Source organism: Lampris incognitus, chromosome 7 (genome assembly GCF_029633865.1).
Source record: "Lampris incognitus isolate fLamInc1 chromosome 7, fLamInc1.hap2, whole genome shotgun sequence".
Lineage (NCBI taxonomy): Eukaryota > Metazoa > Chordata > Actinopteri > Lampriformes > Lampridae > Lampris > Lampris incognitus.
The window spans coordinates 43,261,462-43,275,068 of NC_079217.1; the positions used below are offsets into that span (position 1 = coordinate 43,261,462).

At 45.7% G+C, this 13,607-nt stretch overlaps 1 protein-coding gene across 1 annotated transcript in view; it reads left to right on the plus strand.

The window, feature by feature from the left end:
• The first annotated feature begins 379 nt into the window (after positions 1 to 379).
• Positions 380 to 13,607, plus strand: part of scn4ba (sodium channel, voltage-gated, type IV, beta a) — a 68,108-nt gene continuing 54,880 nt past the window's right edge. Inside the window, exon 1 of the mRNA XM_056284031.1 lies at positions 380 to 608. Coding sequence (XP_056140006.1) covers positions 515 to 608 — 94 coding nt within the window. The 5' untranslated portion in view covers positions 380 to 514. The remainder of the gene's footprint in view (positions 609 to 13,607) is intronic.

Below are 13,607 nucleotides of genomic sequence, written 5' to 3' on the forward strand. Positions count from 1 at the left end.
TCAACTGCTGCATTCTTCCATCTGTTTCTGTCTCTCTTTTCTTCCTTCTGTATTTCTGGAAACCGGCAGGAAAGAGACAGAAGGAACAGCTGGAAGGGGAAGAGCTTCCTAAAGGAATTTATCCACCTCCCTCGCGCCCTCTGTGTGTGCGTGCGCGCACACGCGTATGTGCTTCCCCCCGCTGTTCATTGCTGGGACAGAGTGGGCGCAGAGAAGGTGAGAGGAGGGACTGAGTGCATGCAGGACTCCAGTCTCTGATTGCAGCTGCATGGGGCTCAGAGTCCCACCTCGACCAAGACACACATAAGAAACACACGCGCACGCACACACACACACGCATATTTACACAGAGCTGGTCTTCAGGGTGGACTAACTGGCAAACAGTAGGACAGACTTAAAAACTGAGAGACGGAGTCTCACACACCTACGGAGAGAAAGAGAAACAGACATACAGACAGACAGACAGACAGACAGACCGGCACACAGACAGACAGACAGACGGACAGGTGGTGTCATGGCGTCGGTAGACAGCACTGGTTCGAGTATCTCCAGTCGGCTGAGATCAGGGGATCTGCTTCATGCTGGTCTGGCAGTTACACTGCTGCTGGGTGAGTTATACTTCTCTTTCTTCCTTCAACTCTCACCTCATTCATCTTCTTCTTTTTTCCCTACTCTTATACCTTTGTGTTGAGTCAGGAGCCTGTGCGACTATCCCCCTGATATGCAGTTAATGGCTGTCAACTGCTGAGAGAAATGCTCAGTTTGTCGATACTTGTGCTCCCTCTGTGCCTTCCCTCGCTGCCTTGTTGGTTTTGTGTTTAACGCCAAGCCAACTGGGACGCTCACTGCTACAGCTTTCAACGACTGCATGCATTTTTACTGCTCCGTACCAATCTCAGCTGCTCTACCTTAAATATGCTCGCTCTCTCTCTCTCTCTCTCTGCCCCCCCCCCAATAATCTCTCTTTCCCCACTTGTAAGGCCAAAATGCGTGGCGATGTCAGTGGCGTGTCGTGTGGTTTATTTATCACCGTGTCGGGACATCATGGTCAATAACAGTTCTGAACTGATGTGAACTTGGACTTGTTGGTTTACTGGCAGGCTAGCAGGGTAACACAAAGGATGGACTGTTGTCGTCTGACTGCATCTTTGGTTTGCCAAATGGCTGGTTGGCTGACTTTTTGGTTGGGTTGTATACGTACGTAACTGATCTCTTCAAAACGCCTGAAGGTCCAAATGTGGACCAGCTAACTGTCCTCTGCAGATCATGCCATAGAAAAATGTACAACACTTGAAGTGAACACTTAACACCCATAAAAGTGTGTACACATACTACACGTCCTTGCTCACAGCGATTTTCAAACTTATAGATGTGGAAAATAGCCTCTATAACATGTCATGACTGTATAAACATTTATTTTTATTCACCAATGCCAAATAAAATTTGACAAGAAATTGTATTACTCATAAAATATGTATTAACAAAATAATTCAAGAATTCATTTGAAACTGTAAAATTACATCGAAGCAGCAAAGGGGTGTGTGTGCGTGCGTGCGTGTGTGCGTGCGTGTTGCAATAGTTTAGGTGGTAAACCAATCAAGAACATAATTTAATAGATAAGACATCAACTGCGAACCTGATGTGAAGTCTGAGCAACTAATAAATAATAGTGTGTTAATGTTAATGAGTCTCTTTTGTCACAGTAATTTCCCTGAAATCAAAAAAAAAATCTATCTGTATTTGACAACTTCGCAGATATTTATAGAATTGTCTTTATACTAACAGAATTAAACAAATTATTAGGTAATTATATGAATAAGTGCATTTTGTGTTGTGTGTAGTACAGCAGGAAGAGCTGATTTACTTGCTCACGTGACAAATGAAGCACGTCTACTTATTTTTCACATAGCTTTTTACATTTAATAATATTGCGAGTTAAACAGTAACCTGGAATTAATAGATTAAAATTATTTACAAGGGAAAATATGTAGTATTATTATATGTTCTTTTTTATCATAAAATATGAGTGAAATAGTTGAAGCCAAGACTTGGCTTGTTTATAAATAATATCAACAATTAATACACACATACATACATTCATACAGTTCGATACGTGTCAGGATTCAGGGCTCACGATTTCAACTAAATGGGATACAGCGGATGCCTTGGTAAGCAAGAGACTAAACACCACTGCAGTTCTCTATTTTTCCTTTATTTTAAGAATTAGGCCCAACATGCAAGTGGGAAAGTTCTAACAAAATCTTGTGCCATCTTTTCTTGTTGTGTAACACAACTGCTTTACTTTAAACTTAAAAACTACTAGAACGACCAAGGCAGTCGTTTTGACCATTTTGGATTTTCAAAGTTTAATAACTTTGTAAAAAAAAGAAAAGATACAGACCTGCCGCTCCCTGAATGCTCCTAAAATTGTATACATTTGCATTAATATGAGCTTCACATCAATTGCACAAAGAAGTTATTATTAGATCTACATAAAACGACCATGAGCGGTCAAAATGACAGCGCGTCATTGTCACTATTTATGACATGCATTGTTCGCGTCATTTCCTTCGCAATGTTCAGTTTTGTTTTATACATTTTAAATTTCGTAGACCTTGTTACATTTGTTAGATTAGCAATGTGTGTTTTCCGTTTAGTTTTTCGGGTATTATTTCAAACATGTCTGGGTACAGCCGCCGTTTCAGACGCACCATGACTACCACTGAGGCATTGCTGTATTTACAGGCGTTGGACAGCGGCCATTTTAAATTGTTTGAAAAATAGTATTGTAACCATCATGGACGTGTAGACCGACTAGCCCGTTGGCTAACGGGTCGGACGGTTTAGTCGACTGGTTAGCACAGGCACCCGTGGTGTCCCAGTACCATATTGAGGCATGATTGCGATCAATGAAAAACTTAATATGGTGTATATATACACTGCTCAAAAAAATAAAGGGAACACATAAGCAATGCAATGTAGCTCCAAGTCAATCACACTTTTGAGATATCAACCTGTCCAGTTAGGAAGCAACACTGATTTGTGAATCAATTTCACCTGTTGGTAAATTGTCTAATTTCCACCTTGTGGAAATTAGACAATTTGCAAGACAACCCCTATAAAAGGAATGGATTTGCAGGTGGTGGCCACAGACCATTTGCCTGTCCTCATCTTTTCTGGCCGATCTTTGGTTAGTTTTTCATTTTGCTAGTGCCCTCACCACTAGAGGTGGCATGAGGCGGTATCTGCAACCTACAGAAGTTGCTCAGGTAGTGCAGCTCATCCAGGATGGCACATCAATGCGTGCTGTGGCAAGAAGATTTGATGTGTCTCCCAGCACAGTGTCCAGAGCATGGAGGAGGTACCAGGAGACAGGCCAGTACACCAGGAGACGTGGAGGGGGCCGCAGGAGGACAACAACCCCGCAGCAGGACCGCTATCTGGTCCTTTGTGCAAGGAGGAACAGGAGGAGCACTGCCGAAGCCCTACAAAACGACCTTCAACAGGCCACTAATGTGCAGGTTTCTGCTCAAACAGTGAGAAACAGAATGCATGAGGATGGTATGAGGGCCCGACGTCCACAATTGGGGCCTGTGCTCACAGCCCAACACCGTGCAGCCCGATCGACCTTTGCCAGAGAACGTCTTGGTTGGCAGATTCGCCATTGGCGCCCTGTGCTCTTCACAGATGAGAGCAGGTTCACACTGAACACATGTGACAGACGTGAGAGAGTCTGGAGACGCTGTGGAGAACGTTCTGCTGCCTGCAACATCCTCCAGCATGACCGGTTTGGCGGTGGGTCAGTGATGGTCTGGGGAGGCATATCCTTGGAGGGCCGCACAGACCTCTACGTGCTAGCCAGAGGTACCATGACTGCCATTAGGTACCGGGATGAGATCCTCAGACCCATTGTCAGACCATATGCTGGTGCAGTGGGCCCTGGGTTCCTGCTCATGCATGACAATGCTCGTCCTCATGTGGCCAAAGTGTGTCAGCAGTTCCTGTATGTCGAGGGCATTGATGCTATGGACTGGCCTGCACGTTCCCCAGACCTGAATCCAATCGAGCACCTCTGGGACATCATGTCTCGTACCATCCGCCAACGCGATGTCGCACCACAGACTGTCCAGGAGTTGACCGACGCCCTGATCCAGGTCTGGGAGGAGATCCCTCAGGAGACCATCCGTCGTCTCATCAGGAGCATGCCCAGACGTTGTAGGGAGTGCATACAGGCACGTGGAGGCCACACACACTACTGAGCCTCATTTTGAATCGTCTTGAAGAATTTCCACAGAAGTTGGATCAGCCTATGTTCTCATTTTCCACTTTGATTTTGAGTATGATTCTGAATCCAGACCTTAATGGGCTAATGATTTTGATTTCCATTGATCATTCTTAGGTTATTTTGCTCTAAACACAGTCCTCTGTCTAATAAATAAAGATTTTCAGCTGAAATATTTCATTCATCGAGGTCTATATTGTGTTTTTAGGTGTTCCCTTTATTTTTTTGAGCAGTATATATTGTGATGTGCATGGATAAATAGCCTCGCTAGCCCTGGGCTAACGGGTCGAACCTTTTAGTCCACTGGTTAACATAGTCGCCCGTGGTGCGAGTTCGCGTCCTGGCTGCGGTGGTTCCCGGACTGCCCCCTGACTTCGCACAAAAAGTAAGGCAATTTGTGTTTGGTAGATTATATCTTTGTTGTAACAATGCTTCTTGGCAATAAATCTTACACCGTTTGAGAGCCTGTTTATTTCCCTTTTAAAAGGAGCCACATTTGTAAGGAACATGCATTTGTGGGATGAGCAGCAGAGCTGAGTATGTGGGTTGCGCCCATAAAAAATTGCCAAATCTTCTCTGCCAATGCCAAACAGCTTATTTTGCTGTTGCTGTTGACTCTTGTTTTGAGCTTCTGGTACCCAAGGGGCTGACAATCAGGTGCCTGATATAAGATTTATTGCCAAGAAGCATTGTTGCAACAAAGAAATAATCTACCAAACTCACATTTCCTTACTTTTTTTGCTAAGTTTATATAATGTAACGATCACGGAGGAATAGGCTCGCTAGCCCTTGGCTAGCGGATCGGACCCTTTAGTCGATTGGTTAACGTTGTCGCCTGTGGTGTGGGAAAACCGGGCTTGCGTCCCGGATGCGGCGATTCCCGAGTGCCCCCCAAATTCGCTACTTTGGTGTCAGAAGTGGGATGGTGAGACCGTGAAGCCATCGGAAGCGCGTATGCCCAGAGGCGTGAGGGAGCGGAAGCCCCAGGTTCACGTCCTGACAAACCCCAGAGGAAGGGGGCAATGTAATGATCACGGATGAATAGGCTCGGTAGACCTTGGCTAACGGGTCCAGCGAATTCGGGGGGGGGGCAGTTCGGGAACCGCCACAGCCGGGACGCGAACCCGTATCTCCTGCACCGCGGGCGACAACGTTACCAGTCGACTAAAGGGTCTGACCCGTTAGCCAAGGGCTAACGTGTCTACTTATTCGTGTACGATACAATGTGTGTGTGTGTGTGTGTGTGTATATACACTACCGTTCAAAAGTTTAGGATCACCCAAACAATTTCGTGTTTTCCATGAAAAGTCACACTTATTCACCACCATATGTTGTGAAATGAATAGAAAATAGAGTCAAGACATTGACAAGGTTAGAAATAATGATTTGTATTTGAAATAAGATTTTTTTTACATCAAACTTTGCTTTCGTCAAAGAATCCTCCATTTGCAGCAATTACAGCATTGCAGACCTTTGGCATTCTAGCTGTTAATTTGTTGAGGTAATCTGGAGAAATTGCACCCCACGCTTCCAGAAGCAGCTCCCACAAGTTGGATTGGTTGGATGGGCACTTCTTTGAGCAGATTGAGTTTCTGGAGCATCACATTTGTGGGGTCAATTAAACGCTCAAAATGGCCAGAAAAAGAGAACTTTCATCTGAAACTCGACAGTCTATTCTTGTTCTTAGAAATGAAGGCTATTCCATGCGAGAAATTGCTAAGAAATTGAAGATTTCCTACACCGGTGTGTACTACTCCCTTCAGAGGACAGCACAAACAGGCTCTAACAGGTACTATTTAATGAAGATGCCAGTTGGGGACCTGTGAGGCGTCTTGTTTCTCAAACTAGAGACTCTAATGTACTTATCTTCTTGCTCAGTTGTGCAACGCGGCCTCCCACTTCTTTTTCTACTCTGGTTAGAGCCTGTTTGTGCTGTCCTCTGAAGGGAATGAAATATTATGAAATATTATCAGATAACGAGTTTGTGTGATGCCTGATATTGACAAAATTGGGAGGTCTGTGGATATTAGTCTGTGTGTGTGTGTGTGTGTGTGTGTGTGTGTGTGTGTGTGTGTGTGTCTGCGTGTGTGTTTGCGTGTATGTGTGTGGGTTATCCTATTCATTAAAACTCTTAATGTGCCTCATTTTGTGAATCATTCATATTGAAAGTTACATATAATATGTAACATTGCAATGCAATTATATAATTAAAAAGGTTGTAGTATCATTGTTGTTAAGGCGGCACTATGGCCCAGTGGTTAGCACTGTTGTCTCACAGTAAGAAGGTCCTGGGTTCGAACCCCAAGCTGTCCCAGGTCCTTTCCGTGTTGAGTTTGCATGTTCTCCCTGTGTCTGTGTGGCTTTCCTCCGGGGGCTCTGGTTTCCTCCCACCATCAAAAAGAAAAAGTATGTTAGGGTTAATACTCCTGTCTGTACTCCTAACCAATGCAATAGAAAAAAAAAAGATCTAGAGTTGGTCCCCGGGCACTGCAGCTGCTCACTGCTCCTATACAATAGGATGGGTTAAATACAGAGGACACGTTTCATTGTAACCTAAAATGAAAAAATAAGGCAGCTTTCTTTCTTAAGCCACAAATGTAATCGCTTACCTGCATTCTGTAAAACGCAATGTGCTATAAGCTACATCCAACAAATCCACCATTTTAATTTTATAACTAAGTGTAATATATATATATATATATATATATATATATATATATATATGTGTGTGTGTGTGTGTGTGTGCATATATATGTATGTATGTTTGTATGTATGTGTGCATACACACACACACACACCTATACATACATACACACACACACACACACACACACACACATATATATACACAGTACATCCGGAAAGTATTCACACCCCTTCACTTTCCCCACATTTTGTTATGTTACAGCCTTATTCCAAAATGGATTAAATTCCATTTTTTTCCTCATCAATCTACATACAATACCCCATAATGACAAAGTGAAAAAGGTTTTGCAGAAATTTTTGCAAATTTATTAAAAATAAAAAACTGAAATATTGCATGTACATAAGTATTCACACCCTTTACTCAGTACTTTGTTGAAGCACCCTTGGCAGCGATTACAGCCTCAAGTCTTCATGGGTATGAAGCTACAAGCTTGGCACACCTATATTTGGGGTATTTCTCCCATTCTTCTCTGCAGATCCTCTCGAGCTCTATAAGGTTAGATGGGGAGCGTCGCTGCACAGCTATTTTCAGCTCTTTCCAGAGATGTTCAATGGGGTTCAAGTCTGGGCTCTGGCTGGGCCACTCAAGGACATTCACAGACTTGTCCCAAAGCCACTCCTTCGTTGTCCTGGCTGTGTGCTTAGGGTCATTGTCGTGTTGAAAGGTAAACCTTCGCCCCAGTCTGAGGTCCTGAGCGCTCTGGAGCAGGTTTTCATCAAGGATCTCTCTGTACTTTGCTCCATTCATCTTTCCCTCGATCCTGACTAGTCTCCCAGTTCCTGCCGCTGAAAAACATCCCCACAGCATGATGCTGCCACCACCATGCTTCACTGTAGGGATGGTATTAGCAAGGTGATGAGAGGTGCCTGGTTTCCTCCAGACATGACGTTTGGCATTCAGGCCAAAGAGTTCAATCTTGGTTTCATCAGACCAGAGAATCTTGTTTGTCGTGTTCTGAGTCCTTTAGGTGCTTTCTGGCAAACTCCAAGCGGGCTGTCATGTGCCTTTTACTGAGCAGAGGCTTCCGTCTGGCCACTCTACCATAAAGGCCTGATTGGTGGAGTGCTGCAGAGATGGTTGTCCTTCTGGAAGGTTCTCCCATCTCCACAGAGGAACGCTGGAGCTCTGTCAGAATGACCATCAGGTTCTTGGTCACCTCCCTGGCCAAGGGCCTTCTCCCCCGATTGCTCAGTTTGGCTGGGCAGCCAGCTCTAGGAAGAGTCCTGATGGATCCAAACTTCTTCCATTTACGAATGATGGAGACCACTGTGCTCTTCAGGACCTTCAAAGCTGTAGAATTTTTTTGTACCCTTCCCCAGATCTGTGCCTTGATACAATCCTGTCTCAGAGGTCCATAGACAATTCCTTTGACATCATGGCTTGGTTTCTGCTCTGACATGCACTGTCAACAGTGGAAACTTATATGGACAGGTGTGTGCCTTTCTAAATCATGTCCAATCAATTGAATTTACTACAGGTGGACTCCAATCAAGATGTAGAAACAGGATGAACCTGAGCTCAATTTTGAGTGTCATAGCAAAGGGTGTGAATACTTATATACATGCAATATTTCAGTTTTTTATTTTTAATAAATTTACAAAAATTTCTACAAACCCTTTTTTACTTTGTCATTATGGGGTATTGTATGTAGATTGATGAGAAAAAAAGGAATTTAATCCATTTTGGAATAAGGCTGTAACATAACAAAATGTGGGGAAAGTGAAGGGGTGTGAATACTTTCCGGATGCACTGTATGTATGTATGTATGTGTATATATATATATATATATATATATATATATAGTACTGTGTCATAAAGAATTTACTTAACTCACTGGATTATTTTGCTCCTTATTTGTTGAACACTTTCCCTACCATTGAGTGTTTCTTTTAACAAAGTTAAATGTATGGATGGACAGAAGTATTGGGACACACCTCTTAATCATTGAATTCAGGTGTTTCATTCAGACCCATTGCCACAGGTGTATAAAATCAAGCAGCTAGCCATGCAGTGGGTCATTCTGAAGATCGCAGTGAATTTAAGCGTGGTACTGTCATAGGATGCCACCTTTGCAATAAGTCAGTTCATGAAATTTCTTTCCTGCTCTATATTCCAAGGTTGACTGTAAGTGGTATTATTGAAAAGTGGGAGTGTTTAGGAGCAACAGCAACTCAGCCACAAACTGGCAGACCACTTAAAGTCACACAGCGGGGTCAACGGTGCTGAGGTGCATAGTGCATAAAAGTCGCCAATACTTCGTTGACTCAATAACTGCAGAGTTCCAAACTTCCTCTGGCATTAACATCAGCACAAAAGCTGTGCACCGGGAGCTTCATGGAATGGGTTTCCATGGCCGAGCAGCTGCATGCAAGCTGCACATCACCAAGCACAATGCCAAGCGTCGGATGAAGTGGTGTAAAGCACGCTGCCACTGGACTCTGGAGCAGTGGAAACGTGTTCTGTGGAGTACCGAATCACGCTTCTCTGTCTGGCAGTCTGATGGACGAGTCTGGTTTGGCGGATGCCAGGAGAACGTTACCTGCCTGACTGCATTGTACCACCTGTAAAGTTTGGTGGAGGAAAGATAATGGTATGGGGTTGTTTTTCCGCCCATACCATTATAACCCTAACCCTAACAATGTCATTGTAATGAATGAAAGGTCACGTGTTTAACTTGACCTACTCACGGGTGTACGTGCAGTGCGTGTGACGTATACAGGAAGTGAGAAGCGCATGTTATGAAGGGTATGTCGGATGAACGCTAGTAAAAGCTACGCAGTTAAGAACCTACGAAGTCGGCTCGTTCTTGAATTATTCTTATGTCAGTAAGACAAGGCGTCTACGGACATTACATGGTGTCAGAATAGTCTGTGTATCTGAACACGAGCGGTCATGCCGAAGTTTAATCCGCCGAGTGAATTCAAGTTTGACTGCCCCGTTGAATGGCCGGAGTGGAAACAACGGTTTTCGCGCTTCAGGCTCGCGACAAAGCTGGATAAAGACGACGGGGAGATTCAAGTGAGTTCGCTGATTTATGCAATGGGCAGCGAGGCTGAAAAGATATTCAGCTCGTTTGACTTCGCGGCGGAGGGTGATAAAGTGGACTATGATATCGTACTGAAAAGGTTCGATGACTACTTTATTCCCCGCCGTAACATCATACATGAGAGGGCGTGCTTCTATCAACGTAGCCAGCAGCCAGGAGAGACAGCGGAGATGTACATCCGGACATTGTATGAGCTGTCTGAACACTGTGAGTTTGGGGACAAGAGGGATGAACATATCAGAGATCGTCTGGTAGTGGGCATAAAAGACAAAGGGCTCTCCCGTCAGTTCCAGCTCACAGCGGACCTTACTCTGGTGAAAGTCATTGAACAAGTGCGCCAGGCGGAGGCAATAACAAAGCCGCTCAGCCTCCAAGCTAACCAACCAGAGGCCCAGCTGGCTAACGTCAATGTTGTCCGACTGCGGGACGAACGCCAAAACAAAAAGGGCGGACAGCGTCATGGTGGCAGCAGACCTGCAACCAACAAAGTAGATGAATGCGGGAGGTGCGGCAAGACGCAGCACACCGATGAGCGGAAGTGTCCTGCAACGAACAGTAAGTGCAACAAGTGTAATAAAAAGGGACATTGGGAGCGTGTATGTCACTCTAAAGCGGTGAGAGAAGTCACTGAAGAGGTTAAACAGCTGTACTTTCTAGGAGAAGTTGGCAAAGAGAGCAGTCAGGAAGATTGGACTGTTAGTTTAACAATAAGTGATGTACCAATAACCTTTAAAATTGACACGGGGGCTGACGCTACTGTTATCAACCAAGGGACATTTAAAAAGCTGAAGCCAAACATAAAACTGGGACCTCCTGACACATGCTTCATAAGCCCAGGTGGAAACATCAGCTGCATAGGACAGTTTCAAGCCACAACCAACTACAAGGAGAAACAATACTCCTTTCCAGTGTATGTGATCAAGCGGAGAGGCAGCTGTCTGCTGAGTCGTCCAGAGGCAGTGGAGATGGGTCTAGTGAAGCGGATGAATGAGGTCAGTGGAGTTTTCGGTTCAAGTGGACTGCTGAAAACAGACCCAGTGAAAATAGCTCTGGTGGAGGGTGCCCAGCCATACGCGGTGCATACAGCCAGACGGATACCGCTGCCACTTGTACCACTGGTTAAGAAAGAACTGCAGCGCATGGAAAATGAGGGCATTATTGAAAAAGTGACTCAGCCCACAGAATGGTGCGCCGCTATGGTGCCGGTGCTGAAACCGAACAAGAAAGAGGTTCGCTGCTGCGCTGACCTCAGGAGGCTGAATCGAGCGGTGAAACGTGAGAAATACGTGCTGCCCACTATGGAGGAAATAATGCCAAGGCTCGCAGGGTCAAAGTTCTTCACAACGTTGGATGCAGCAAGTGGGTTTTACCAGATCCCCTTGCATGAAGACAGCAGGGGGCTCACCATTTTCATCACCCCATTTGGGAGGTATGCTTTCTGCCGCCTTCCATTTGGTATAACGAGTGCTCCAGAGATTTTCCAGAGAAAGATGGCGGAAACTCTGACCGGGCTAGAGGGCACAGAGGTGTACATGGACGACATCCTTATACATGGAGAGACTGAGGAAATCCATGACCGGCGCCTAGCAGAGGCGCTGGGGGTCATTGAAACAGCAGGTCTCAAACTGAACCAAGCGAAATGCAAGTTCAAACAGAAACACGTCCGCTTCCTTGGTCATATCATCAACGAGGCAGGCATCAGACCTGACCCGGACAAAGTGGCCGGAATAGAGAACTTTCCTCAGCCCCAGAACGTGACGGAACTCAAGAGGTTCCTCGGGATGGTGAACTATTTGGCAAAATACGTCCCAGAGCTGTCCACTGTAGGTCAGCCGCTTTATGGACTGCTTAAAGCAACGACAGAGTGGCTGTGGGGACCTGCACAGAACACAGCATTCCAAGACCTTAAAGCAGCACTCGCCACCGCCCCGGTACTCACCTTTTATGACGTCACTAAGGCTACGGTGGTGTCAGCAGATGCCAGCAGCTACGGGCTGGGAGGCGTTCTGCTCCAGCAGCACAGGGAACACTGGAAGCCCGTGGCCTACTGCTCCCGACGGCTGAGTGACGCAGAGACAAGGTACGCACAGATCGAGAAAGAGTGCTTAGCCAGCGTCTGGGCATGTGAAAGGTTCGAGAAGTACTTGTTTGGGCTTGACAATTTCAGACTTGTCACCGATCATAAACCACTAGTGCCTCTCATGAACAGCAAAGACTTGGATAATGTGCCCATTAGGTGCCAGAGACTGTTAATGAGGCTGATGCGTTTCAATGCAGTGGCTGAATACGCACCAGGCAAAACTTTAGCTGTGGCTGATGCACTCTCCAGAGGCCCAGAGCAGCGCTACAGAGATGGTGCTTCTCATGATGATGTTGCAGCGCACATTGATGCCATCGTGTGCCAGGTGCCTGCCACACCTCAAAGGATGCAGGAGATAAAACAGAGCACGGATGGGGATCTGCAGCTCCAGACAGTGTTGGGCTTCATCAGACACGGCTGGCCTGAGTATGTCGATAAAGTGCCGGAGACAGTCAGAGACTTTTATCAGGTGAGAGGGGAGTTATCTGCGGTAGATGGTTTAGTCATCAGAGGCAGTCGTATCGTCATTCCCACAGAGATGAGGGAGGTGATCTTAGACAGAATACACGACGGGCACCAGGGGATAGTTAAGTGCAGAGAGAGAGCTAGCCAGTCAGTGTGGTGGCCCAAAATGACAGAGCACATTACAACAAAGATACAGCAATGTCAATTCTGCAGAGAACACAAGAACACACAGAGAAAAGAGCCTTTAATGTCAAGTGAGCTCCCATCCAGACCATGGCAGAAAGTTGGTATAGACCTGTGTGAGTACAAAAAGCAAAACTACTTGATAGTGTCTGACTATTATTCCAGGTTTTTGGAGATCCTAAATCTACCAACAACTACTAGCAGTCAGGTTGTAGCTAGGCTGTAGGCTACATTTGCACGTTTTGGTATCCCTGAAATTGTAGTTAGTGATAATGGGCCACAGCTAGTTTCAGAAGAGATGAGGAGGTTCAGTGAGGATTATGATTTCATCCATGTGACTTCAAGCCCACACTACCCCCAGAGTAATGGACAGGCAGAGAGGGCTGTTCAGATAGCCAAAAGCATATTAAGGCAGGAAGACCCTCTCCTCGCCCTGTTGACATACAGAGCTACACCCTCTTCTTCCACTGGAGCCAGTCCAGCGGAATTGCTCATGGGTAGGAGACTCAGAACCACCTTACCCACATTGCAGCATAACCTGAAACCGGCCTGGCCTAAAGAGGAACTGATCAAAACCGCTGACGCCGCAGCCAAATCGAGGCAGGCTTTCTACTACAACCGCAGGAACGGCGTGCGGACACTGCGCCCACTGAACTCGGGTGACGCAGTACTCACCAAACCTGATGGACAGAAAACATGGACAATGCCAGCAGTTGTTCACAGTCAGAGCTCCACTCCCAGATCCTACATAGTGGAGACAGCTCAAGGTGAACATTACAGAAGGAACAGGCGCCACCTGTTGGCCACACCTAAAACACTCACCTTTGTCAGCAGGGATCCTGAC